We start from the raw sequence: 26,195 nt of genomic DNA, 5'->3' as shown, positions 1-26,195 counted from the left end.
ATCGCAACATCAAATATTTATTGCTCCTATCTGTTACATGCACTAATTAGTGATGGGTCGTTTGCAAACGAACGGCTCTTTTTGGTGAACGCCGGGAACCGAATCGCTTCGGCGAAAGAGCTCCCTGATTTGCATACTGCTACTACTGCTTTTTGAGCTCAAAACAATGATTATCTGCAGATAAGTTACAATTATTTTGCTAAAGCGTGTGAATATCACTGCAGAAACAATAAATAGTGGGGAGATTGTTTATTTTTAACTCACTGCAACAATTTGGCCAGGTAAAAATGTATTTGAATGCACATTTCACAATCTGACATAATGATAGACTGCTTTTGGGGCTTTACATTAGAGATGAGCATTTTTTTTTTCATGGCTCTAGGTACATTTTTAAGCATTTAGGACACAGAGCCATTCAGGAGCCCAAAAAAATAAAATCAATACACATCACTAGAATTTAATTTATGGTTTTAAAAGCTTAAAAACTGTCACCAATGATGGTCAAAGTAGCCCGACTGACATTAAACCTGTAACAGACCACTTCAACTACCATAATATTCTCAGTAACGATTGTTGTTATCTACCTTAGTTGAATGCACTGCTTGTAAGTCACTCTGGATAACAGCGTTTGCTGAACGACCAAAATGTAAAAACAACACTTACAAAGCATACTGGGTATTATTACAATGAGCTCCATCCCCAGACAAGTAAACATTTGGTTGACTCGGAACGGACCAAATCTGAACGAATCATAGCTGTCTAGGCTGTTTCACAAGTATGAACAGCACAGTACTGCACAGTTTAATACAGTAGAGCACAGTATGGTAAAGTAGAGTTGCATTCAGCAGAGTACAGTATAGTATGGTACAGTATAGTACAGTTTAATACAGTAGAGTAGTTGTATTCAGTAGAGTACAGTATGGTGCATTAGTTTATTTCAGCAGAGTACAATACAGTAGTTTAATTCAGTACAGTTTAGTGCAGTAGATTGGAGTACATTAAAGGGTACAATATTGTACATTATACTGCACTATACTGAAGTATATTTTACCCTACTGTATTGTACTATACTTTTCACTGTACTATACTATGCTGGTCAAACAAAAATCTTTACCAATTATAGACGTCTATGTTCTGGCCAAATCTGAACTGCTCTCACCCACCAGCTGGCTCACTCTTTGTCGAGAAGTCTGGTATCACAGAGCTTCAGACTCCCAGTCAAGTCCAGTCCTATGGCAGGAGCGGTTTTAATTGGCTGATCTCTCAGTCCGTCGCCATCTAGCACTACCCTTAGAAACTCCCCCCTACATTGTGGACGATTTAAACAAGGAAGTGAGTTTGGAAAAACTGAAAGTACACATCTTAGAAATAGTTCTCGCATGTAAACTTAATATGTCCGAGCTCAGAATCAAATTGGGCTTCCCAAAAAGAATTTGGTCAATGTGATAAATAAATGTTCTTATTGCCGATTTTTGCCCTTTATCAAAGGCCTGATACAGCAGTAGCAGGCTCGCTTCCTCTCCCGCCTCGATTTTAACCACACAACTTTCAAGTCCCACTTTGTAGCAGTTTTAACAAGCTCTATGCACCAGCAACTCGAGTCTGGGGACCATGTTAAATCTGAACCACATATGGGCCACATATAGTCCGGACCGGATTTGAACGAAACATACGATTGGTTCAGATTTGGTTCGGACCAGATCAAATCAAGGCCAGTCAGAGAGAAGAAGTGTCATCAATCCTCATCCCAGTTTTTCTCCATGTCGGGCAGTGCTGTTTCCATGGAAGATCCACCACAGACCGCTGAGTTCTCCACAGCTCCAAACCTTAAAAATGTGAAAAACATGGGCCGTCCATTGATCACTACAAAACAGACTTGACATGTAACCAGAGGGACTCAAACTGACAAGATGATTTATTGTCTTGAAGGAGCAGGACATCTCTTGCCTTCACCACACAATGTAAAGGTAAAACCAAACAAGGGCATTAAGCAAAAACAGAGATCGGCAACAGGTGGAGTCAATGACAAAGAGACGGAACGGTAACTGTTCATTTCTCCCATAGTCTAGTGTTTAGCCTGATTTTTATGAAGTGTAAGCCGGCTGAACTTACTACAACAGTGGCCTTATAGACTTTAACCAGTGTTTTTTCTGGTTAGATCACATGATCAGGAAAAACTCAGGGAACTGACCCAGTATTCACTTACTCAAGCATTATGGCGAGGTCACAGGCACAGCCGTTTCCACAGTGACCACACAACTGCCCAAAATGGCTGCCATGCACGATGCACCAGAGACGGGTGATACTACCGGGTGTGTCACCGTCTCCTCTGAGAGGTGTGGTTCAGTAAACGGAAGCAAATCTGTCAGCACCGCCAGCCCTGTCCTGTTATTAGGGAAGCAGCTGCATCACACAGGAAAGTCGATCAGTCAAAGGAGCCATTTACCAGAAATGTGAGCGATTCAAAACACTGGCCCAACTTTACTGTCCTACATCATTCAAATCCCCTCATCTAGAGAATAAACCTTCTGGCGCACGCAATATTCTATTATGTTCTCCCTTTGGTGTTACTAGTGGAGTTAGTCCTTGTTTGGTAACTACTCATTCGCTTAGATAAGTTGTCTGGAGAATCATTTTAGTGTTCTTGTTTCATTTTCATGACCTAGTAAACTACATTTTGTTCATGGAGAGTTTACCAAGTTTAGAATTTGAGCTCAACAACAACCCATGTCAACCTGGAGACAGAAATCTAGAACCTGGATCCTGTCATCCATTGTGTAAAATGCTTGCAGCCCACGTGGACCTGGCCTCTCTCTGAAACAGGGGCAAGTGTTATTGTGGAATGTTCTGTTTAAACGATCTCAAGGCCCTGTGCTCAGCTGGGGGGGGGGGGGACACGAGGCTCCGGGGTTAGTTAGGGCTCGTTCTACAATGGGTTAGAGGGAGAGAGGGGTGGATATTGATGAATGGGGTAACAGGGGGTAGAGTTTCGACCCTGGCTGCTGTTCACTCACCAAAATCTAATTGTGCACTAATGAGTTCTGATGAGACGCAGACCCTACTGTACAACAGAGAAAGCCTCCTCAATACTCCTCTTCTGAAAGTTGCCAGCCTGCTTTCAGGCATAATGTAAACATGATATATGAGACAGAGGCCAACTGAGGCACATAGGAATCCATACTGAGTGTTCTTGAGATTATTTGAACATGTTATGGACCCATAAAAAGTGACTGACTTGAACTGTGTAAATAGTTCAAGTTTATCCATTCAATACCATCTGAAGTTTTCATGTAAATAAAATTGTATTTTCCCTCTCTGCTTATAAACCTATGGCTTAAAATAAACAAAACATAAAATATATAAAGTTATCAATATGACAGCAGTAAATGTGCAATCAATGAGCTTTAAACATAAAAGGTTGGGTGTTTCTCAGTGAGGATGAGAGAATATGTTCAAATGTGGTCAAAGCCAACACTCCCATCTGCTGGTGAAATTAAGTGTGCACAATTGAGACATTCACAATCAATGCTTGTGGGAGACTACATCCTTAGATCTGTCCCTATAATACAAGTATTCTAGGATAATATTAGCTTTAGGATGAGCACACTAGAGCCGGCCCGTACTGGCTCTGACATTGAATTTTCAGTCCTTTCTAACAGGGTTCCAGCATATATGGATGTGTTACCAGGCCAGTGCGACTTGACTCGGCTCAGTAAAGGTACAATTATTACACTGTGTCCATGCAGTACATTTGAAAGGACTGGATGGGTGACTTTTTTCACAGGAAAAGTATCTTTATTATCTGACATCGGAATAATTGACCAAACAGACATTTAAACCACTTCAAGTTACAGTTGAGTAGGAGACTGTAGCTTATCTATTGTGATTGCACATCATCCTACGCTAACTAAACAGTATATTCACATGCCAACTACAAAAGGTGATCTAAGCATGGTAGCAAAGTAAAAGTCTAAATATGGTAACATAGTAATAATTACCACTCCTTTTCCATGTTCAGGCCACCATACCAGGCTATTCAGATAGGACAATGATTGTGTTTTGTGACCTGGTGTCTCCTAAAAAAAGGTCCCCAATTGGGAAATGTTGATCCCATAGTCAAAGCAGTGGTAAGGCTTCTCAAAAGTTTAGATTTTACAGGTTTACAAAACTCTTTTCATATCCAGTACAGTCATAAAGAGATTCTCCAGTGTGGGTTTGCTGATGTGCTCTAAGGCCAGAAATCTGCCTGAAACGCTTCCCACAGTCAGAGCAGCGATGTGGTTTAACTCCAGTAGAGAGCATGTGAGGAGGCCTATGCGTAACTTGGTGTGTTTTTAGGTAATCTACCCGGGTGAAACATTTCTCACAGTCAAGACATTTATACGGTTTTTCTCCAGTATGTTCACGCTGATGTATCTTTAAGTGTTTTCCATGGCTAAACTGTTTTCCACACTCAGGGCAGACATAAGGCTTCTCCCCAGTATGCATTCGCTGGTGGTCTGTAAGGTTGCCTAGTTTACCAAAGCTCTTTCCACAGTCAGAGCAAAGGTACGGTTTTTCTTGTCTATGTATTATTCTCTGATGATTTTTCAATTGGGTGGAATTATTGTAGCTTTTCTCACATTCAGGACATTGGTATGGTTTCTCTCCATTATGCGCCATCATATGAACTTTCAACCGATCTGATCTTGTGAACTTCTCATCACAATGCGTACAATGAAAAGGTTTCTCTCCAGTATGTAACCGCTTGTGTTTTTTCAAATTACCTTCTGAAGAGAATCCTTTCCCGCACTCAGAACAGTGGTGAGGCTTCTCTCCAGTGTGTATCCTTTCGTGTGCTTTTAGGTCTTCTTCTATAAGGAAGGTAAGACCACAGTTAGAGCACAGGTGAGGCTTCTCTCCAGTGTGTTGTTGTTTATGTCTCTTAAAGGGTCTCCAAGATGTAAAACTTTCGTTACAATCTGGACAGTGGTGACGGGGCTTCTCTCCAGTGTGTGTGTACAGGTGATGGTTAAGACCTGTTTGTGTTGTGAAAGTCTTTTCACACTGAGAGCACTGGTAAGGTCTCTCACCAGTGTGTATACGCACATGTTCTTTAAGATGTGATCGTTTTGAGTATCTCTTTTCACAGATGGGGCACTGGTGAGGCTTTACCCCAGTGTGAGTTCGCTGGTGGGCATTAAGGTTGCCCAGTAGAGCAAAGCTCTTTCCACAGTCAGAGCAAATGTAAGAAGATGCTGTATGCACTGCTCTCTGGTGAACTTTTAATTTGCTAGAATCATGGAATTTCTTCTCACAAACAGGGCATTGGTAAGGCTTCTCTTCAGAATGTATTTTCATATGATCTTTTAACTGGTCGGCTCTGGTGTACCGCTTATCACACTGTGTGCAGTGGAAAGGTTTCTCTCCTGAATGTAACAGCTTGTGTTTCTTTAAACAACCTGCGGTAGAGAAATTTCTCCCGCAGTCAGAGCAGTGGTGAGGATTCTCTGTGTGAATCCTTTCATGTGCTTTTAGATCTTCTAATAAAGGGAAACTAACACTACAGACAGAGCATTGGTGAGGCTTCTTTCCAGTGTGCTTGTGTCTTTTCAATTCCAATGCATTTAGGAAATATAAATTGCAATTTTCACAATGGTAAAGTTTCTCTCCAGAGTGTGAGTACAGATGCCGCTTAAGATGTATTTGTTTTGTGAAAGTCTTCGCACACTGAGAACACTGGTAAGGTCTCTCACCAGTGTGTGAACGCAGGTGTTCTTTGAAATGTGAAGCGCTATGGTACTTTTTCCCACATTCAGGGCAGTGGTGAGACTTTTTCCCAGTGTTTGTTTGCTGGTGTTCTGTCAGGTTGTCTTGTTGAGCGAAATCTGTTCCACAGTCAGGGCTACGGTCAGGTTTTTCGACAGTATGGGCCATCTCTTGATATTGTTTTTCTACATTTATGGTAATTGATCTATTCTCAGAACCAGGCTGCTCCTCAGCATGAGTCTTCATATGTTCTTTCAACTCCTCTGAAGTACTGTACCTATTCTCGCAATGCAGACAGTGGAATGGCTTCTCTCCAGAATTTACTTGCAGGTGTTGAATAAGATCTGAGCTTTTTTTGACAGCATGTGATATTTCCTGACATCCTTGTTCTTCATGTCTGGAACTTGGTGACCTATTAGCAGAACTAGGCTGAGAATCAGGCTGCTCCTCATGAGTCATCATATGATCTTTTAACGCATCTGACCTATTGTACCTCTTGTCGCATTGCAGACAATGGAAAGGTTTCTCTCCCGTGTGTAACAGCATGTGTTCCTTTAAAGTTTCGTCAGTGGAGAAACTTTGATCACAGTCAGGGCTGTGGTGAGACATCTCCACCTTGTGTAATAACAGGTGGTCTTTAAGATTTGACTTAATTTTAAAACTCTTCTCACACTGACCACATTGGTAAGGCCGCTCGCCAGTATGTGCCATCATATGAACTTTTAACTGGTCTGATCTGATGAACCTCTTGTCACACTGATGGCAACAGAAAGGCTTAATCCCTGAATGTAGACGCTTGTGTTTCGTTAAATACCGCACTGTAGAGAAAGTTCGCCCGCAGTCAGAGCAGTGGTGAGGCTTCTCTCCAGAGTGCACTGGCAGGTGTTGATAAAGATTTGAACTATTAATGAAACTCTTGTCACACTGTGAGCACTGGAAAGGCCTCTCACCACTATGAATTCGCATGTGTTTTTGAAGACCTGCATTGCTAGAGAATCTCTTCTTACATTCAGGGCATTGGTAAGAACTCACAGAAGAGAAACTATCATCGCTATCTGAACAGTGGGAAGACGTCTTTCCAGAATGTGGCTGCACGTGTCGTTGAGGGTGTAATAGTTTTGTGGAGCTCTTCTTACGTCGAGGGCTCTTTCCTTTGTCAACTTCCTGGTGTTGCACGCCTGATGTAGACAATGCCTCCACTGATGAGTCTGAGGACTCAGGAGGACACACTCCTGTCCGAATGACAACAGAAAAACATGTCAGTAGCTGCAACAAGTTACACTATATCAACTTCGGAAAGGAAGAGGTGCAAAGCTCGCTCACAATTTTTTTTCTTTGATTTAAACAACTATTTAAAGATTGACGTTTCAGCCTTATTCAATGGACTTCATCTGAACATCAAGCTTTAACTGTTTAAATAAAACATGTTCATGATGAGCGAGAGTGTGCACTTTTTCCTTTTCAATGCACATTTTTTGGGGGGGGTCGCACCTCAACTCACGTCGGTTAAGCACCCTCCACTTCTTTCCACGATATCAACTTTAAATGATAATATCAATTGTGCTCTCAAGTCCAAATGTGACGTCATTACCACTTGTAGTGGATCTTTAATACAATCTGTCTATTCATACCTGCATTAGCAAAGGCTGAAATCAGATCCTCCTCCTTTTCCACTTTGATGTTGAATCTCTGCCCCAGCATAAACCTGCAGTCCTCCAGCAGCACCGTTGCATCCTGCTGTAACGACTGGGCTCCACTGTCACAATCAGGAAGCAGTGACTCCCTCTGCTGTGGTATAATGAGCCACTCTGGAGATGGATCCGCCGGCTGCCTGTTGTTGGGTAACCAAGCCCCTCCCTCATTCGGTTCACCATCGCCGCTTGCGTGTGACCTGTCCACCTCTACCGTCGCTGACTGGCTGGGACTTGTAGGCACATTGCTAGCCTCTATCTGTATTCCTTTGATGTCTTCTTTCAGCTGGAGTAACTGAGAGATTCCCTGGTCCTCTGAATCCATTATAATTACATTTTCACAATACTCCCCTACTATACGACGCAACGAGCGCTGACTCTTCCCTTTGACTTCTGATCCGTCCTTGCCCCCTATTCCACAACGTCCGCACAAGTAATGTAAATTGTCCTCAGATAAAGTGTATAAACTCAGTTCAATTTCGTCCAGCAACGTTTCCCTCTCCCGACTCATATTGCCCTACTCACGTCACAACCACGACTGGTTAGACAGCTAGCTTTTGTAACGTCTCGGGACACTTTGCCCACTTCCCGTGTGATATGGGCTGATGCTCACGTGAACATAAAGCTGAGCGTTGCCTCCAGGGTGCCCAGAACTGATCTAGGACATGTCCTCGCTCTCCTGAAATAAAATCACACACAGAACGGGGAATGAAAATCAGCCAGCCTCCATTTGTTCCGCACTGACACTGTATGAGCTTAAGGTAAACAAATACTCAAAATGTTTACTGAATGGTATCACAAGCGTTTACACCGAAACAGTAACATTGTTTAAAACAATATTTATTGACTTGTTCCTGGAGTGCCACCGGTAGGCAACTGTAGGCTTGCGTCAACCATCACATCTGATTTAAATCACTTCATCAAACAGTGGCGAAATTCAACACACCAGCGCCCAGTTTCCCGAAAGAGATGGAGCTTACCAGTACTTCCCGATTTGGTATAGCCCCAACAGAATGCTGTTGGTCCATTAAAAGGATTGATGTCAGTAGACCTCTGATTGGCCTGCTCATCCAATGAGCCAACATTACATAATGTTCTATAAGGAAATGGCAAGCATTTTTGAAACTGAGATACAAGTTTGAGGTGGGTTTTTTCCCCTCCAATTTAAGCTTTGGCTACAAAGAGTATACTGTAGGATGAGTCAAAAACCTTATTTGGGTAAGAGTTAACAGAAAATGTGAGATTCTCCCTGGACAGTTACTTTCAGCTTATGAATGCTTTAAATTATGCATAGTTCCTATAAAAACAGTCAAAGATGTCACATGCATTTCCCAATACTTTTAAAAATATTTTACCTTTATTTAACCAGGTAGGCAAGTTGAGAACAAGTTCTTATTTACAACTGCAACCTGGCCAAGATAAAGCAAAGCAAAGCGACAAAAACAGTTAAACAAATGTACAGTCAATAACACAATAGAAAAATCTATATTTAAATCTGCAAATGTAGAAAAGTAGAGAGGTAGGCAATAAATAGGCCGGAGGCGAAATAATTACAATTTAGCATTAACACTGGAGTGATCGATGTGCAGATGATGATGTGCAAGTAGAGATACTGGGGTGCAAAAGAGAAAGAGGGTAAGTAATAATATGGGGATTAGGTAGTTGGGTGTGCTATTTACAGATTGGCTATGTACAGGTACAGTGATCAGTTAGCTGCTCTGACAGCTGATGCTTAAAGTTAGAGGGGGAAATAAGTCTCCAGCTTCAGCGATTTTTGCAATTCGTTCCAGTCACTGGCAGCAGAGAACTGGAAGGAAAGGCGGCCAAATAAAGTGTTGGTTTTGGGGATGACCACTGAAATATACCTGCTGGAGCACGTGCCACGGGTGGGTGTCGCTATGGTAACCAGTGAGCTGAGATAAGGTGGGGATTTACCTAGCAAAGACTTACAGATGACCTAGAGCCAATGAGTTTGGTAACGAATAAGTTGCGAGGGCCAGCCAACGAGAGCGTACAGGTTGCAGTGGTTGGTCGTATATGGGGCTTTGGTGACAAAACGGATGGCAATGTGATCGCAACTTGGATGTAGTCTGAGTAGAGTGTGGGGGCCATTTTGTAAATGACATCGTCGAAGTCAAGGATCGGTAGGATAGTCAGTTTTACGAGGGTATGTTTGGCAGCATGAGTGAAGGAGGCTTTGTGAAATAGGAAGCCGATTCTAGATTTAATTTCGGATTGGAGATGCTTAATAATGTGAGTCTGGATGGAGAGTTTACAGTCTAACCAGACACCTAGGTATTTGCAGTTGTCCACATATTCTGATGCTAGTCGGGTGGGAGGGTGCGGGCAGTTATCGGTTGAAGAGCATGCATTTGGTTTTACTAGCATTTAAAAGCAGTTGGAAGCCACGGAAGAAGTGTTATGGCGTTAAAGCTCATTTGGAGGTTTGTTAGCACAGTGTCCAAAGAAGGGCCAGAGGTATACAGAATGGTGGCAGGGGTAGGAGTAGCCAGGTGGAAAGCATGACCAGCCATAGAAAAATGCTTATTGAAATTATCGATTATCATAGATTTATCGGTGGTGACAATGTTTCCCATCCTCAGTGCAGTGAGCAGCTGGGAGGAGGTACTCTTATTCATGGACTTTACAGTGTCCCAAAACTTTTTGGAATTAGTGCTAGAAGCAAATTTCTGTTTGAAAAAGCTAGCCTTAGCTTTTTTAACTGACTGAGTATATTGGTTCCTGACTTCGCTGAAAAGTTGCATATCGCAGGGGCTATTCGATGCTAAATACACCATGTAGAGAGATTGTTCATAAGTGTGTCATTGGTGCATGTGTTGATACAAAGAGGACTGAAAAGCAGGGCTGCTCTCGGAACAGCTTTCTCCATTAAAATCGTACCTTTACAATTATTTCACAATATAGACGAAGAATCAGCTCCAAGAGAGATATTACCACCTTTAGCTGCAAATATTGAGGCAGCTTCAAGGGGAAGAGAAGCAAGGCAAAGCGGTGCATTCAATCCACTAATACTAAAACGTGCATTTAAGATAAACATAAATATTTGTAGTACTTTGAACAACGTTTATTTGAGGATGTTTGAGGTATGGTCAGCATTGTAAACAGTCAATTCTGGGACATCGAGATGTCTTAAAATAGGCAGAAAGCTTAAATTCTTGTTAATCTAACTGCTATTAGAGTAAAAAAAGACCATGCTATTTTTTGAGGATAGTGCAAAACAATAAAACACTTATCACGGCAACTGGATTGATACATTCACTTCTGAAGGCAAATAACGTATTTACTGAAACAAAATATTGTGCAGTGAAGTAATTCTTCACTGGATCAGTCAAACTTTGCCCACCCACTGCTGCCATCTTGTGGACAACATCTAAATTACACCTAGAATCCTCTCAACGTATGGCTTTTCTCTTGCATTTCGAAGATGAAAAGGCATAGTTTTTTCTTGGTATTATCTTTTACCAGATCTAATGTGTTATATTCTCCTACATTAATTTCACATTTCCAAACTGTTTCCTTTGAAATGGTATCAAGAATATGCATATCCTTGCTTCAGGTACTGAGCTAAAGACAGTTAGATTTGAGTATGTCATTTTAGGCTAAAAAAATAAATTTAAAAAAAGTGTCCGATCCTTAAATGGGAAATTACACAATTGTTCAACATATTCATCATCTCCAGCACCACCCCAACATCAACATATGTGAAAATGGTGCGTTTCTATGTTCCGTAGTAAAAAAAAGTGTTTCAAATGACAACCAAATAGTAGGCCATGCATGCCTAATCACAAATTAGTCATAATCACACAATGCACACCAGGGTCATTAGAAACACTTATCTTCCTCTGTCTTTTTTACAACAAAACATAGAAATGCACCATTTTCACATATGTTGATGTTTGGCGATGCTGTAGATGATGAATGTGAAGTTTCCCTTTAAGGTAGGAAACTTTATACAATTTGTTTTCATGTTCGTTATTATTTTCCCGATTCATTAAGATGACTCAGAAAATGAACTTTTGACACCTGGTGAGAGAGCTAGCTATCAGGTAGGGTGTCCAATCAAAAATACAATTTGACCACTGGGTAAAATAATTGTGCAGATGAACTAAGAAAATGAATGGTCCAAACCTTATGTCTCGATCATAAGCCAATCAAAAGTTAGAGTTTTTACCCTTGTAGGACAGCCAGAATTAGGGTGACTAAATCAATGGAGGCCTGAGAAAAAGTGGTCAAAAATCTGGAAAATAGTAAAGCGTCACCTAGGCTTGACTGTGTGCAAGAATTAAGGCTACTGGCTAACTGACGGGCTTACTTTCCCGTGTCATCTTCTCGAATCCACAAGAGATGAAACAATAGAGGTAAGATGGATAGAGTTTGAGACATGTAGTATTTTTATATTTTAGTATACACTTCATATTAATTTGAAATTCCCTTTGAGATTTCGCGTATTGCTTGGAAATGTCAGAGCACAGAGCGTATAACAATTTCAATTTTATTTTTTCAAAGCCTTACATTTAATTGAACTAATGCCATGCTAATTTAGCTTTTTGAGACCCACCGAAACAACTTTGAAGACAACAACCACTAAATTTTTAATCCTCAAAAGTTGTTCAAATAAACCTGCAATGTAGGCTTGGGCAGTATTCAGATTGTCATACCGACCTTGTCATACCGACCTTGTGCCATACCAGGATATTTGGTAATACCGAATAAGGGGCGTTGCTTTCAAATCCCACTGATACTCTGTAATTCGAAGGCTTACAAGTACATGTAAAATCTCATAGAGAATGGTAACAAAAATGCTAATGAGCGCATTGAACATTTTCTGACCTAAACAATACAAGTAACAAAAAAATGCTACTCAGTTGGCTGCATGCACAAAACAAATATTAGCCAGCAAGGCTATTGATCCAGGAGGGGATGCTCTGCAGTTACCAAGCGAATGCTTGATTTTGGAAGAAGCCAATCCCTTAGCTAGATAGCTAACATGCTACTAAATTAGCAAACCAAATGCAATGCAGAGCATCTAGCACATTTTAAACAAACATTTTGTTGTGAATTCCATACTGTAAATAGATCAGTTTATAGCAGCATGTGCAAGGTGGTTACCAACAGTAAAAGGTATTTTTGTCATACCCGTGGTACACGGTCTGATATACCATGGCTGTCAGCCAATCAGCATTCAGGGCCCGAACCACCCAGTTTATAATTACAATTATAAACTGTGGTTTGAGTCCTGGATGCTGATTGGCTGACACCTGTGGTATACGGTCTGATATACCATGGCTATGACAAAACATGTATTATTTTTACTGCTCTAATTATGTTGGTAACCTGTTTGTAATAGCAATAAGGCAATAAGGTTAGTGATACATTGCCAATATACCACGGCTAAGGGCTGCGATGCGTAGTGCCTAAGAACAGCCCTTAGCTGTGGTATATTGGCCATATACCACACCTCCCTGGGCCTTATTGCGTAAATAAATCCTGTTTACGCATGTGCATAACTATTAGATACATCTGACAGAGTTTGAGTGCTGAAAGAGGGACAGCGGATCTCGAAATCTCTGTGCAAGAAACACTTGGACAAAATAAAATGAATGTTAGGCTATTCTCTGACAATTGTGCAGTTTATTAAATGTGCCAGATGTTAAGAGTAGGGGTAACAGGACACACACAGGACGTTAGAGACATTTGGCTAGCCTGGTCCCAGATCTGTTTATGCTGACTTGTCAACTCCTACTGTATTCTTGTAGTCATGTCATGTAACTTTAAGAGTTGGCTATATAAACAGATCAAAAAACCAGGCTAACATTTGCCTGATTGTCAGAACAAAAAGAAACTTCAAAGTACTGGAGGACTACTCTCAAAATGACTTGCTTTAGAGGAATGATAGAAAGAAGAATGACGGTTTGTTTATTATACACTGCTCAAAAAAATAAAGGGAACACTTAAACAACACAATGTAACTCCAAGTCAATCACACTTCTGTGAAATCAAACTGTCCACTTAGGAAGCAACACTGATTGACAATAAATTTCACATGCTGTTGTGCAAATGGAATAGACAAAAGGTGGAAAATATAGGTAATTAGCAAGACACCCCCAAAAAAGGAGTGATTCTGCAGGTGGTGATCACAGACCACTTCTCAGTTCCTATGCTTCCTGACTAATGTTTTGGTCACTTTTGAATGCTTGCGGTGCTCTCACTCTAGTGGTAGCATGAGACGGAGTCTACAACCCACACAAGTGGCTAAGGTAGTGCAGTTCATCCAGGATGGCACATCAATGCGAGCTGTGGCAAAAAGGTTTGCTGTGTCTGTCAGCGTAGTGTCCAGAGCATGGAGGCGCTACCAGGAAACAGGCCAGTACATCAGGAGACGTGGAGGAGGCCGTAGGAGGGCAACAACCCAGCAGCAGGACCGCTACCTCCGCCTTTGTGCAAGGGGGTGCACTGCCAGCAACCTGCAAAATGACCTCCAGCAGGCCACAAATGTCCTGCAGCCATGTCCTGCTCCTTCCCTGACTTTTCCTAAATGTTTGTATGTCAGAATTTTGAAAATCAGACAGAAAAGTATTAGCGGTCACACCTATTCCCAACTTAACCCACTGAGAAAATGTGCTGTTGGACGTTGGTACCCAGCCAAGCGCTAAAGCGCATCTCTTTCTCCTCACTGAATGACACATGGATGAATGGGCAATAATTGTGCACCTCACTTCACAACTGAACAATAAGGAGGGTGAAGAGGTTTATTTAATTTAGAAAGACAAGTGTAATGATTAGTTTGTGTTATGCCTATATCAGCAGCAAATCATTTGACCGCTCTGTAAAAAGAAGCTGTTACGCCACTTATTTACTGGAACTATTACACGTCAAACGTATTGAAAGGGAAACGAAAGCATGCTACGTGTTACAGTAGGCCTCTAGAATAATGCAAAACATACCCTTGACTATCCAAGTTGATGAGCGGGAAACAAAACAATGCCAGTCAGCCTGCACAGCCGGCCCATCGAAACGTCACCTAAATTATACAGAAACTAATTTCACACGAGAGTTAGTCTACAGACAAGATTAAATTGACAATAATATTGAAGTTCTTGGAGGTGCAGCTCCATTTCCAAAATGTCACTTTTTCTAAGAATATCCGTGCTGTCCATGCATTCAGCACATGACCGCTCTGGCTACTAAGCAAAAACTACTAACATAATGAAAAGAAAATATGCTATTCTGTCATCAATGGACGATAGAAACTGATAACGGTGCATGTCACTTAAATTAACTGAACGATGAGCATGATGAAGAGGGTGATTTAATTTAGAACAATAGTGTAATGAAGAATTGAGGGCAGTCTATTTTATTATGAAAGGCTGGAGATGGCACAGAATTTCTCCTCAGAGAGTCAAACGGCAAGGCGAACCAAACGAATGGACGCACTGGCTGCAGAATTTAGATGAGTTAGAGTCAGATGGAGGATAGGATATTGAGCTTGAAATCGACATTGCTGATGAAGAGTCTTCATCTGATTCTGACGTTGAAGGAGCCTCCGCCTCCGATGCCTGAGCCTCACCAAAGGAAAAAAAAAACAGGAGCCAACTGAGACAGTGATCCCAACTGCCACCGTGAGACAGGAGTCGAGGCGCGGTTTGGGTGAAAAAAAGTTAAAATAAAACTGGACATGGGACAGAGCATGGATGTGGAGTCAATTTGGTCTGATAGGTACGGGGTGGACTTTACCCCTCCCAGAGAGACCAGCCACGCAACCGCTTCAGAGAGATTATGCCACACCTTCGGCAGGTGCACGTGTAACAAGGCAAATAAAAACGGTTTGCTGTGCAACCGATTTGTTTGTGGGGTTTACACACAAAGCCCGGAAGCTGGTGCGCTGACTGTGGACCTGAAGCATAAAGAGAAACGAGATTGATAAACGCGTAACGGCACGGGTATAAGGGCACAATACAGAGTCCGATACAATCAACAAATGACTTGTTATATAAATCTTGTCATGAATATATTCCTACAAATATTTCTTTATACAATTCATCCTTTACAATTGTTCATGCACTGGTGCTTTTGTGTAGGAATATGACAACATGGCTGGTTATATCATCTTCATTTCTACGTTGACAAAAGAAGCTGTAAACTTTACTGCGACTATTACTCATCGAATCTACAAATAAAGCTGATCAAATGTATTACAATAATGTTTTTATTGTAAGGCTAGAAAAAAATAGGCTATAGGCCTACGTTTTTTCTAGTACTTCGTAGAATTATTCAAAACATATACTTTACACTCAACAAATGACTATTGTTGTTATTTTCTTATATTGATAGATTTCAATGAATATTTCTTCATACAATTAATCCTTTACAATAGTTTATGCACTACTTATCAAGTGTTGGCACTAGAGGTCGACCGATTATGATTTTTCAATGCCGATACCGATTATTGGAGGACCCAAAAAAAAGCCGATACCGATTAATCGGACGATTTTGTTGTTGTTGTAATAAATACAACAATACTGAATGAACACTTATTTTAACTTAATACATCAACAAAATCAATTTATCCTCAAATAAATAATGAAACATGGTGCTTGCCTACGGAGCTGTGAGGGGAACGGCACCTCAGTACCTTCAGGCTCTGATCAGGCCCTACACCCAAACAAGGGCACTGCGTTCATCCACCTCTGGCCTGCTCGCCTCCCTACCACTGAGGAAGTACAGTTCCCGCTCAGCCCAGTCAAAACTGTTCGCTGCTCTGGCACCCCAATGGTGGAACAAACTCCCTCACGACGCCAGGACAGCGGAGTCAATCACCACCTTCCGGAGACACCTGAAACCCCACCTCTTCAAGGAATACCTAGGATAAAGCAATCCTTCTGCCCCCCCCCCCCCTTAAAATGATCTAGATGCACTATTGTAAAGTGGCTGTTCCACTGGATGTCATAAGGTGAATGCACCAATTTGTAAGTCGCTCTGGATAAGAGCGTCTGCTAAATGACTTAAATGTAAAATGTAATGTTCAATTTTGTTTAAATAATGCAAAAACAAAGTGTTGGAGAAGAAAGTAAAAGTGCAATATGTGCCATGTAAGAAAGCTAACGTTGAAGTTCCTTGCTCAGAACATGAGAACATATGAAAGCTGGTGGTTCCTTTTAACATGAGTCTTCAATATTCCCAGGTAAGAAGTTTTAGGTTGTAGTTATTATAGGAATTATAGGACTATTTCTCTCTATACCATTTGTACTTCATATACCTTTGACTATTGGATATTCTTATAGGCACTTTAGTATTGCCAGTGTAACAGTATAGCTTCCATCCATCTCCTCGCCGCTACCTGGGCTAGAACAGCCACCCTCGAAGCAGCGTTACCCATGCAGAGCAAGGGGAACAACTACTCCAAGTCTCAGAGCGAGTGACGTTTGAAACGTTATTAGTGCACACCCTGCTAACTAGCTAGCCATTTCACATCAGTTACACCAGCCTAATCTCTGGAGTTGATAGGTTTGAAGTCATAAACAGCGCAATGCTTGAAGCATTGCGAAGAGCTGCTGGCAAAACGCACGAAAGTGCTGTTTGAATGAATGCTTACAAGCCTGCTGGTGCCTACCATCGCTCAGTCAGACTGCTCTATCAAATCACAGACTTAATTATAACATAATAACACACAGAAATACGAGCCTTAGGTCATTAAGTCGCTCTGGATAAGAGCGTCTGCTAAATGACTTAAATGTAAATGTAATGTAAATGAATATGGTCCAATCCGGACACCATCATCTCGAAAACAAAATGTTTATTCTTTCAGTGAAATACGGAACCGGGTGGCATCCATAAGTCTAAATATTCCTGTTACATTGCACAACCTTCAATGTTATGTCATAATTACGTTAAATTCTGGCAAATTAGTTCGCAACGAGCCAGACGGCCCAAACTGTTGCATATACCCTGACTCTGCGTGCAATGAACGCAAGAGAAGTGACAATTTCACCTGGTTAATATTGCCTGCTAACCTGGATTTCTTTTAGCTAAATATGCAGGTTTAAAAATATATACTTCTGTGTATTGATTTTAAGAAAGGCATTGATGTTTATGGTTAGGTACACGTTGGAGCAACGACAGACCTTTTTCACGAATGCGCACCGCATCGATTATACGCAACGCAGGACACGCTAGATAAACTAGTAATATCAACCAGGTGTAGTTATAACTAGTGATTATGATTGATTGATTGTTTTATATAAAGATAAGTTACCTTGGCTTCTTACTGCATCCGCGTAACAGGCGGGCTCCTCGTGAGGCAGGTGGTTAGAGCGTTGGACTAGTTAACCGTAAGGTTGCAAGATTGAATCCCTGAGCTGACAAGGTAAAAATCTGTTGTTCTGCCCCTGAACAAGGCAGTTAACCCACCGTTTCTAGGCCGTCATTGAAAATAAGAATGTGTTCTTAACTGACTTGCCTAGTTAAATAAAGGTGTAAAAAATTAAAAATATTGATTTTTTTTTAAATCGGCATCCAAAAATAACGATTTCCGATTGTTATGAAAACGGCCCTAATTAATCGGCGAATTCCGATTAATCTGTCGACCTCTAGTTGGCACCGTTGTTTGCACACCTAGCGGGTTGATATGTATCTGATGCATGTGCTAAAGGGCACACCCAGCAAAGTTCACAACGTTCTCTAGCCGGCACTTATAGTCTCTTGTGATAAACAGCATGATCATTACACAGGTGCACCTTGTGCTGGGGACAATAAAAGGCTACTAAAATGTGCAGTTCTGTCACAACACAACGCCACAGACGTCTCAAGTTGAGGGAGCATGCAATTGGCATGCTGACTGCAGGAATCTCCACCAGAGCTGTTGCCAGAGATTTGAATGTTCATTTCTCTACCATAAGCCACCTCCAATGACGTTATAAAGAATTTGTCAGTACGTCCATCCGGCCTCACAACAGCACACCACGTGTTACCACGCCAGCCCAGGACACCCACATCCGGCTTCTTCACCTGCAGGATCGTCTGCGACCAGACACCCGGACAGCTGATGAAACTGTGGGTTTGCACAACCAAAGAATTTCTACACAGAAACCGTCTCAGGAAAGCATCTGCATGCTCGTCGTCCTCACCTTGGTTTTGACCTGACTCCACTTCAGCGTCGTAACCGACTTCAGTGGGCAAATGCTCATCTTCGATGGCCACTGGCACGCTGGAGAAGTGTGCTCTTCACGGATGAATCCCGGTTTCAAGTGTACCGGGCAGATGGCGTGTTTGGCATTGTTTGGGCAAGCGGTTTGCTGATGTCAACGTTGTGAACAGAGAGTCCCATGGTGGAGATAGGGTTATGGTATGGGCAGGCATAAGCTACGGACAACGAACACAATATAATTTTATCAATGGCCATTTGAATGCTCAGAGATACTGAACGAGATCCTGAGGCACATTGTCGTGTCATTCACCTGCCGCCATCACCTCCATGTTTCAGCATGTCGCAAGGATCTGTTCACAATTCCTGGAAGCTGAAAATGTCCCAGTTCTTCCATGGCCTGCATACTCACCAGACATAGCCAGCAGCATACCACCCTGCATACCACTACTGGCTTGCTTCTGAAGCTAAGCAGGGTTGGTTCTGGTCAGTCCCTGGATGGGAGACCAGATGCTGCTGGAAGTGGTGTTGGAGGGCCAGTAGGAGGCACTCTTTCCTCTGGTCTAAAAACAATAATATCCCAAAGCCCCAGGGCAGTGATTGGGGACATTGCCCTGTGTAGGGTGCTGTCTTTCTGATGGGACGTTAAACGGGTGTCCTGACTCTCTGAGGTCATTAAAGATCCCATGGCACTTATCGTAAGAGTAGGGGTGTTAACCCCGGTGTCCTGGCTAAATTCCCAATCTGGCTCTCAAACCATCATGGTCACCTAATAATCCCCAGTTTACAATTGGCTCATTCATCCCCCTCCTCTCCCCTGTAACTATTCCCCAGGTCGTTGCTGCAAATGAGAATGTGTTCTCAGTCAACTTACCTGGTAAAATAATGGATTAAAAAAAAAAAAAAAAATGTCAGCCGTTGAGCATTTTTGGGATGCTCTGGATCGACGTGCACAACAGCATGTTCCAGTTACCGCCAATATCCAGCAACTTCACACAGCCATTGAAGAGTGGGACAAAATTCCACAGGCCACAATCAACAGCCTGATCAACTCTAAGGAAAGGAGGTGTTTCCCGCTGCATGAGGCAAATGGTGGTCACACCAGATAATGACTGGTTCTGATCCACGCACCTACTTTTTTTAAGGTATCTGTGACCAACTAATGCATATCTGTATTCACAGGAATGTGAAATCCATAGATTAGGGCCTAATTTATTTATTTAAAGTGAATGATTTCCCTATATGAACTGTAACTCAGTGAAATCTTTGAAATTGTTGCAGTTTGCGTTTATATTTTCTTTCAGTTTATGTTTAGCAGATATCTTCTGTGTAAAGAGAGGACAATGAAAAGTCTAATCTGTCTTTTAGTTATCAAAATTCTCAACTTAATTGAGCGAACAGTAGGTCTCGATCTTATTGGCACCAGTAAAGAGCATCGGGCATATTCCCGATGAGTGTGCACATTCACGCCATCATTGTTGGGTCAATGCCACTTTAAAAAAGTTTTGGGGACAATAATTTCCTCCTCCAGTTTAGATGAGTCATTCTATTTGTGTATCCCCTTCTCATAGACCTAATTATACAGACAAGGTCGTTTTTATTGATCAATTTGTCAGAGTAGTAATTGTAATTTGTCATAAAACAATATCCTGCTAATGTCTCCAGTCTTATAAAGTGTTGCATGAACAATTGCATGAAGTGTTTTTCCCGTGCAAAGAAAGAGGAAACATGATATTTAACCTTTATTTAACTAGGCAGGTCAGTTAAGAACAAATTCTTATTTTCAATGACGGCCTAGGAACAGTGGGTTACTGCCTTGTTCAAGGGCAGAATGACAGATTTTTACCTTGTCAGCTCTGGGATTCGATCTTGCAACCTTTTGGTTACTAGTCCAACGCTCTAACCACTAGGCTACCTGCCGCCCCACGAAGCCCAGGCCTCTACTGTATAAGCGCTCAGCCATGCATTGGTATTTTTTGCAAACAGTGATTGAGTTATATTATTAGCCTCAATTATAACTATCCAACCTACTCATCACATTACAACTACTCATCACAGTCTGCAAAAACAATGGAATGCATTATAATATTAAGTGAATTTTATGTTGAAAATTTGCTTCCCCAAACATGAAACTCACGCATCGCATACGCTAGTGACTTTGCTGTTCGTTACTCGACTTCTTGGCTGAGGAAAAGTAAATGTAGCCAGTTATTCTAACATTTTCAAAAGGCCACACGTCATTGCATCCTCAACATGCATGTTCTGTTAAGATGAATTATCATCATTCTGAGCATCGTGGGTGGACGCCCTAATCAGGTTACATTGGGTCCGGTAAATTTTCAGAACAGAAACCCTGCTCCACTCACAACTCAGACCATGCGTACGCACAACTTCTAGTGGTTCATTAATTGCACTGAAAGCAAATATTGTTATTTTGGGGGAAATGGTGTTTGATGGACGGGAATTGAAATAATGTTAGGCTAATAAAATATCCAAATGTAGGCCTAATGATAAAACATTAATTTGCCCTTTCATCTTGTTCTTGATACCATGTCTTGACTGATTTCATGGCAATGCTAATATGGCAAAAATATTTGCTAGCTAGCTAATCAACAACTAACAATGTATTTGAGAGAACAGTTGCTCATTGTGCAGATGTGTTTGTTTTCAATAAGCCTTGGAGACTAAATACAGTTTACATGTTGTCAACAATCTAAACCAAGACTGTCTGCTTTGCCCCATGGTTGCATATGCATCGGTTTTGCTGCTAAATAACCAACCCATCTATAGATGGCTTGCAGTTGAGTCATGAATCACCTAGCCACCACACCAGGACCCATATTGGAAGTCCTCCAATCGTCCATTTTGCTACCACCAGAAACGTTGGGAAGATAGCAACTATTTAGTTTTTCTAAGGACCCAGAACCTATTCAAGTAAATAAATAGATTTTGAAAATGATCAAACAAAATATATTATTAGCTAGCTTGCTACAGACACTTAGTGTGCAGGCTAACTCAAATGAGCTGCTAACGTAATGTCCGCTAGTTAGCTAGCTATACAGTTTGTAAAGTTACTAGAAATTACATAATCACCAACTTGCTAACCTCACACTAGCTAGTCATCCATCTTGATGTATTTATCGTTGAACTCCAAATCCATTTGTAGCTAGCTAACTAACAGCCATGGGAGAGGGTGAATGGATTAGCAAGCGCTGTCAGAGAAGGGAGAGTAGGCTACTCTGGATAGGGCAGGTACCTTTGAGGGAGGACATTATGAAACTATTCTCCAGTTCCAGTCCCTAGCGAGAAAAACTGAGGACATACATATAGCAACATAATATTCAAACCCTGTCAGCAGATGGAGGTCCTCTAGTGTCCTAGGTTTTCATAACTGCATGTTAATGAATTGTTTATGGTTCATTGAACAAGCATGGGAAACAGTGTTTAAACCCTTTACAATGAAGATCTGTGAAGTTATTTGGATTTTTACGAGTTATCTTTGAAAGACAGGGTCCTGAAAAGGGGGCGTTTCTTTTTTTGGGGCTGAGTTTATATGAGGCTAATCATTACACTAGATTGTGTACATGCCTTGTGCTGCCATGAAATGTTTTATTGCAAATGCAACCCTTGTAATCTAGGTGGTGAAATTTCTGGAAGTAGAAGATGGGACCCTTGAAAAACAAAGCTTAAAACATACATACAACTACAACCAAGTTCAATGCCAGATAGACCTTCTGGGAGAAAAGTGAGTGGCACTTGGAGATGCCACTGCGATAATGAAGATGGTTTGCCTAAGACTACCACAACAATTACATTGTCTATGCTAAACCTTTTTAAATTGTAAAGAAAAAGTAGTTGGGCTATAAGAAATACTTTCTATTCAATGGGGCTAGGCAAAGCAGAGAAGACCAAATATTTTTACATTTCACCCATACAACAATATCACCTATTAAAGTACAGTATTTTTACAAAATCATAAACAATGGTCTAACTTACATTTTAAATGTTTAAGGGTCACCTAGCAGGTCACCTAGTGGTTTTAGCGTTGGGCCAGTAACTGAAAGGTTGCTAGAATCCCCGAGCTGACAAGGTAAAAATGTGTCGTTCTGCCCCTGAACAAAGCAGTTAACCCACTGTTCCTAGGCCGTCATTGTAAATAAGAATTTGTTCTCAACTGACTTGCCTAGTTGAACAAAAAAATAAAAGGGGGCACTGTTGTTATGACGACAAGGTGAAGGTGCTCTACCCAAATGGCACAACGGAATCATTCAGATCGACCAAAGCACAGCATATAAAAATCATCATATCACCGCCCACAACCGCAAGGCTCTCCAGAGAGTGTCGCAGTCTGCCCAACGCTTCACTAGGGGCAAACTACCAGCCATCCAGGATTGACAACACGAGTGGAACTAGATATGGAATGCCGTTTGGGTATTTGCGTGTCAAAAAACATACACGTCAAATAACACTATCTGAAGTGTCAAATAAGCTTGTTAACCAATCAGGACCCAAATATGACATACAACGTGGATGGTTTGAGCCTGATAACTAAAGGACTTTGGGGGAAAAAAGCACTCGGGTACTGTGTAGGCTGATACCTAACGATTGGAGATCAATGAGATGGGGTAAGGGTGTACAGTGCAATATGAATGTCAATACGCACAATAAACTGACTGTGGGAAATATTTCCGTAAACTCCTCACAGTTGTTCTCTGGGTGTCACCAAGTAGACCGATACCTCATTACATTGCTCCACATGCCAACAACGTTTAACATGATCAAGTCTAAATATGGCCTGATTTCACCAATTGTAACCGTATGCATCAATTTCAAAGAGGGACTTTTATTTTAAAGGCGAAGCGCAAATTCCACTATTGTGGCTAATCCTCATTGTGGCTAGCGTCACAACATAATCTGGTCCAGTCAAACAATTGTATAGTAGTCAAATGATGCTTTCTGGCTGCTTATGTCGTTAGTTTTGGGCAACAGGGTTAAATAGTGGACTAGCTAGTTATTTCAATAGGAGAACAACAAGTGGCTACCTAGCTAATACATACTCACATGGATTCCTAAATCATTGCTAAGAATATTTAAAATGACTGCCGTTTCTACTGTTTATTGTTTTCAGGCTGGTTGCTTATAACATCTGTATCGTTTGATCCTGATCTAATTTCAAATGCTCACACAGACGTTTTCACATTCGGTCGAACAAATAATGCCTTATTACCAACGCAGTATTGTCCAGCTTTGACAGTGATCATAATGGTGGCACTTGGCTTGTACGTGCAAATTAAGCACAAACAACATTCTAGTCTATAATAGAATTGTGTTATTTGACTTGTCAAATAAATTAAAAGCTTATTTGACACGTCAAATAGTGTTTTGACACAAAGACCCAAACGGCGTTCCATAACTAGACGCTAAGTAGGTTTATTTCACTCACAAGCTTTACGATATGAGAATGTGTAACGCTACCATGCTGAAAAGTCAAATATTTGTAATCATTCTGTCGTTTCAAGGTTCAATTGCCTAGCTGATTAGCAATACTGGCTAACTAGCGATATAGTTCGTTTGGCGTTCTCTTGCTAGCTAACGTTACCGTAGCTAGCTGCAAGTGATTCGAACAATGCACATACTTTGACCGCGTGCACGCGTTCCTCATTGGTAGGTACAGTTCAGGACTAAGATATTCGACTTCTCCTGACAAAGCAACATTAGCAATGTATTTAAAAGGTGAACAAATTATATGAACCAAAATCGGACCTTTTTACATACCTGCTTCTCAAAAAAAAAACTGCCTTCTCTCTGAAGACGCTGGCCTGGCTGCGGTTGCCACAAAGTCAACACTGGCTATACGTAAAAATGATTGAAAACAATAATTTGTCTTTTGGTCTTAATTCAAGGTTAGTCATAATGTTAGCAGTGTGGTTACGTTTAAATAATTTTAAGATGAGAAATGGTAATACTGGTGAGGTTATTACTCTGTGGTAGTTAGTGGCGATATCTATACGGGATCCTTGGGACGTCACTGCACTTCTTCTATGAGATTTAACGGCAGTTGGCATCCATTTTGTTGCATTACCGCCACCTACTAGACTGGAGTAAAACTCCCTTCTACTTTACTTGAAAAATCTAATCAAAGTTTATTTGTCACGTGCGCGGAATACAACAGGTGTAGTAGACCGTACAGTGAAATGCTTACTTACAGGCTCTAACCAATAGTGCGAAAAAGGAATTAGGTGAACAATAGGTAAGTAAAGAAATAAAACAACAGTAAAAAGACAGGCTATATACAGTAGCGAGGCTACATACAGACACCGGTTAGTCAGGCTGATTGAGGTAGTATGTACATGTAGATATCGATTTTTAGCATTTATAGCAATACTAAATAAATACCCTACCATCTAGCTCTATACTCACTAATTTCAAAATTATATAAAATAAAATTAACACCCTCCTACTCCACTAATTAAATGTATTTATTCCTACCTCATGCCATCGCCCTGAAAGGATGGGACATCACCACTTAACACATCCTGTAACTCTTCTGCTGTCAAGTCTCGCACACCCAAATACCTCTCTGCAGCTGCCACCACAACCTCAATTTTCAGAGACTTCCGATCCATCCCTGCAGTACAATTAATAACCATTGGTATAAATGCTAAAAATCCATTCTTACTGAAACTTATTTCACTTTTTGGCCTATCCCTCTGTACTGGAATATATCTCTACTACTCTCACCACTCCTCCCCCTTAACCCATCTTACTCTACTTTCTTCACTGGTTCAGCATATGACAACTTCTGCTCTACTCTAACCCTGGAAACCTCAACCTGCCTCTCTCACACAGGACATTTCTGATCCCCAGCTACATTGCTGCCACATGCCCATAAGCTTAACACCTGTAACATCTTATTGTATTCGGCATATACGCTCGTGCAGGATAACTTATATATCCTAACTTCACTTTGTCAGGCAGACTCAACTTCAAAACTCAAAAGATCAGACAATGATTCTGTTTCCCCACTCTCACCACCCTGTCTGCGTCGCATCAAACGACGAGCATCACATACACCGGGAGTATTTGCCCTCAGCTGGTCAACATTTATATCTACTGCTACTCCAGTTATCACTCCTTTCATTGGTGCCCTTTTCTTGAGAATGAAACAATCAACTTTTCTTGCCCCCATTCATTTTACTTTGAGCGCATTCTTCCTCTGCCCAACAAAAACACAAACAATTATCTCTAGACGACTTCTAGTTACCCTCATCGATTCCACATGACCCAACTTTTTTTTCCACCCACCGTGAAACCACAAATTGATCAGCCAAAAGGCAAGAATCCACTTTTTACATAAACTTCACTCCTACTGTCACAGACTCTTCTTCATCCTGATCCTTGGTGCATACCTCGGTCTCCTATAACTTTACTGTGCATACCTCGGTCTCCGATAACTTTACTGCACCTACCACCTCCGATGCTTCACCCTCATTCACTTCTATTTCTCCTCCTGTCTTCAGCTCCCTCTGCTTACACTTTCTACCATTCTTCTTTGACAAACCATCTCCCTTTTTCCCACCATTTTTATCTGACTC

General features: G+C 41.3%; 1 protein-coding gene across 2 annotated transcripts; it reads right to left on the bottom strand.

Annotated features, from left to right (window-relative positions):
* Window positions 1–234: 234 nt before the first annotated feature.
* On the bottom strand, window positions 235–24,650 carry LOC129811997 (zinc finger protein 420-like). Of its 2 annotated transcripts, XM_055863865.1 has the most exons (4): window positions 24,376–24,650; window positions 8,795–8,848; window positions 7,380–8,118; window positions 235–6,980 (listed from the first exon to the last, which is right to left on the bottom strand). In XM_055863865.1, the coding sequence occupies exons 3-4, from the start codon at window positions 7,948–7,950 to the stop codon at window positions 4,153–4,155; spliced, it is 3,399 nt and encodes a 1,132-aa protein (XP_055719840.1). In that variant the 5' UTR covers window positions 7,951–8,118; window positions 8,795–8,848; window positions 24,376–24,650; the 3' UTR covers window positions 235–4,152. The 2 variants fall into 2 exon arrangements, with proteins under 2 accessions (XP_055719840.1, XP_055719839.1); XM_055863864.1 differs by lacking the exon at window positions 8,795–8,848.
* Window positions 24,651–26,195: the final 1,545 nt, after the last annotated feature.

This window comes from Salvelinus fontinalis, chromosome 15 (genome assembly GCF_029448725.1).
Source record: "Salvelinus fontinalis isolate EN_2023a chromosome 15, ASM2944872v1, whole genome shotgun sequence".
Lineage (NCBI taxonomy): Eukaryota > Metazoa > Chordata > Actinopteri > Salmoniformes > Salmonidae > Salvelinus > Salvelinus fontinalis.
This window is presented reverse-complemented; position numbering and strand designations above follow the sequence as displayed.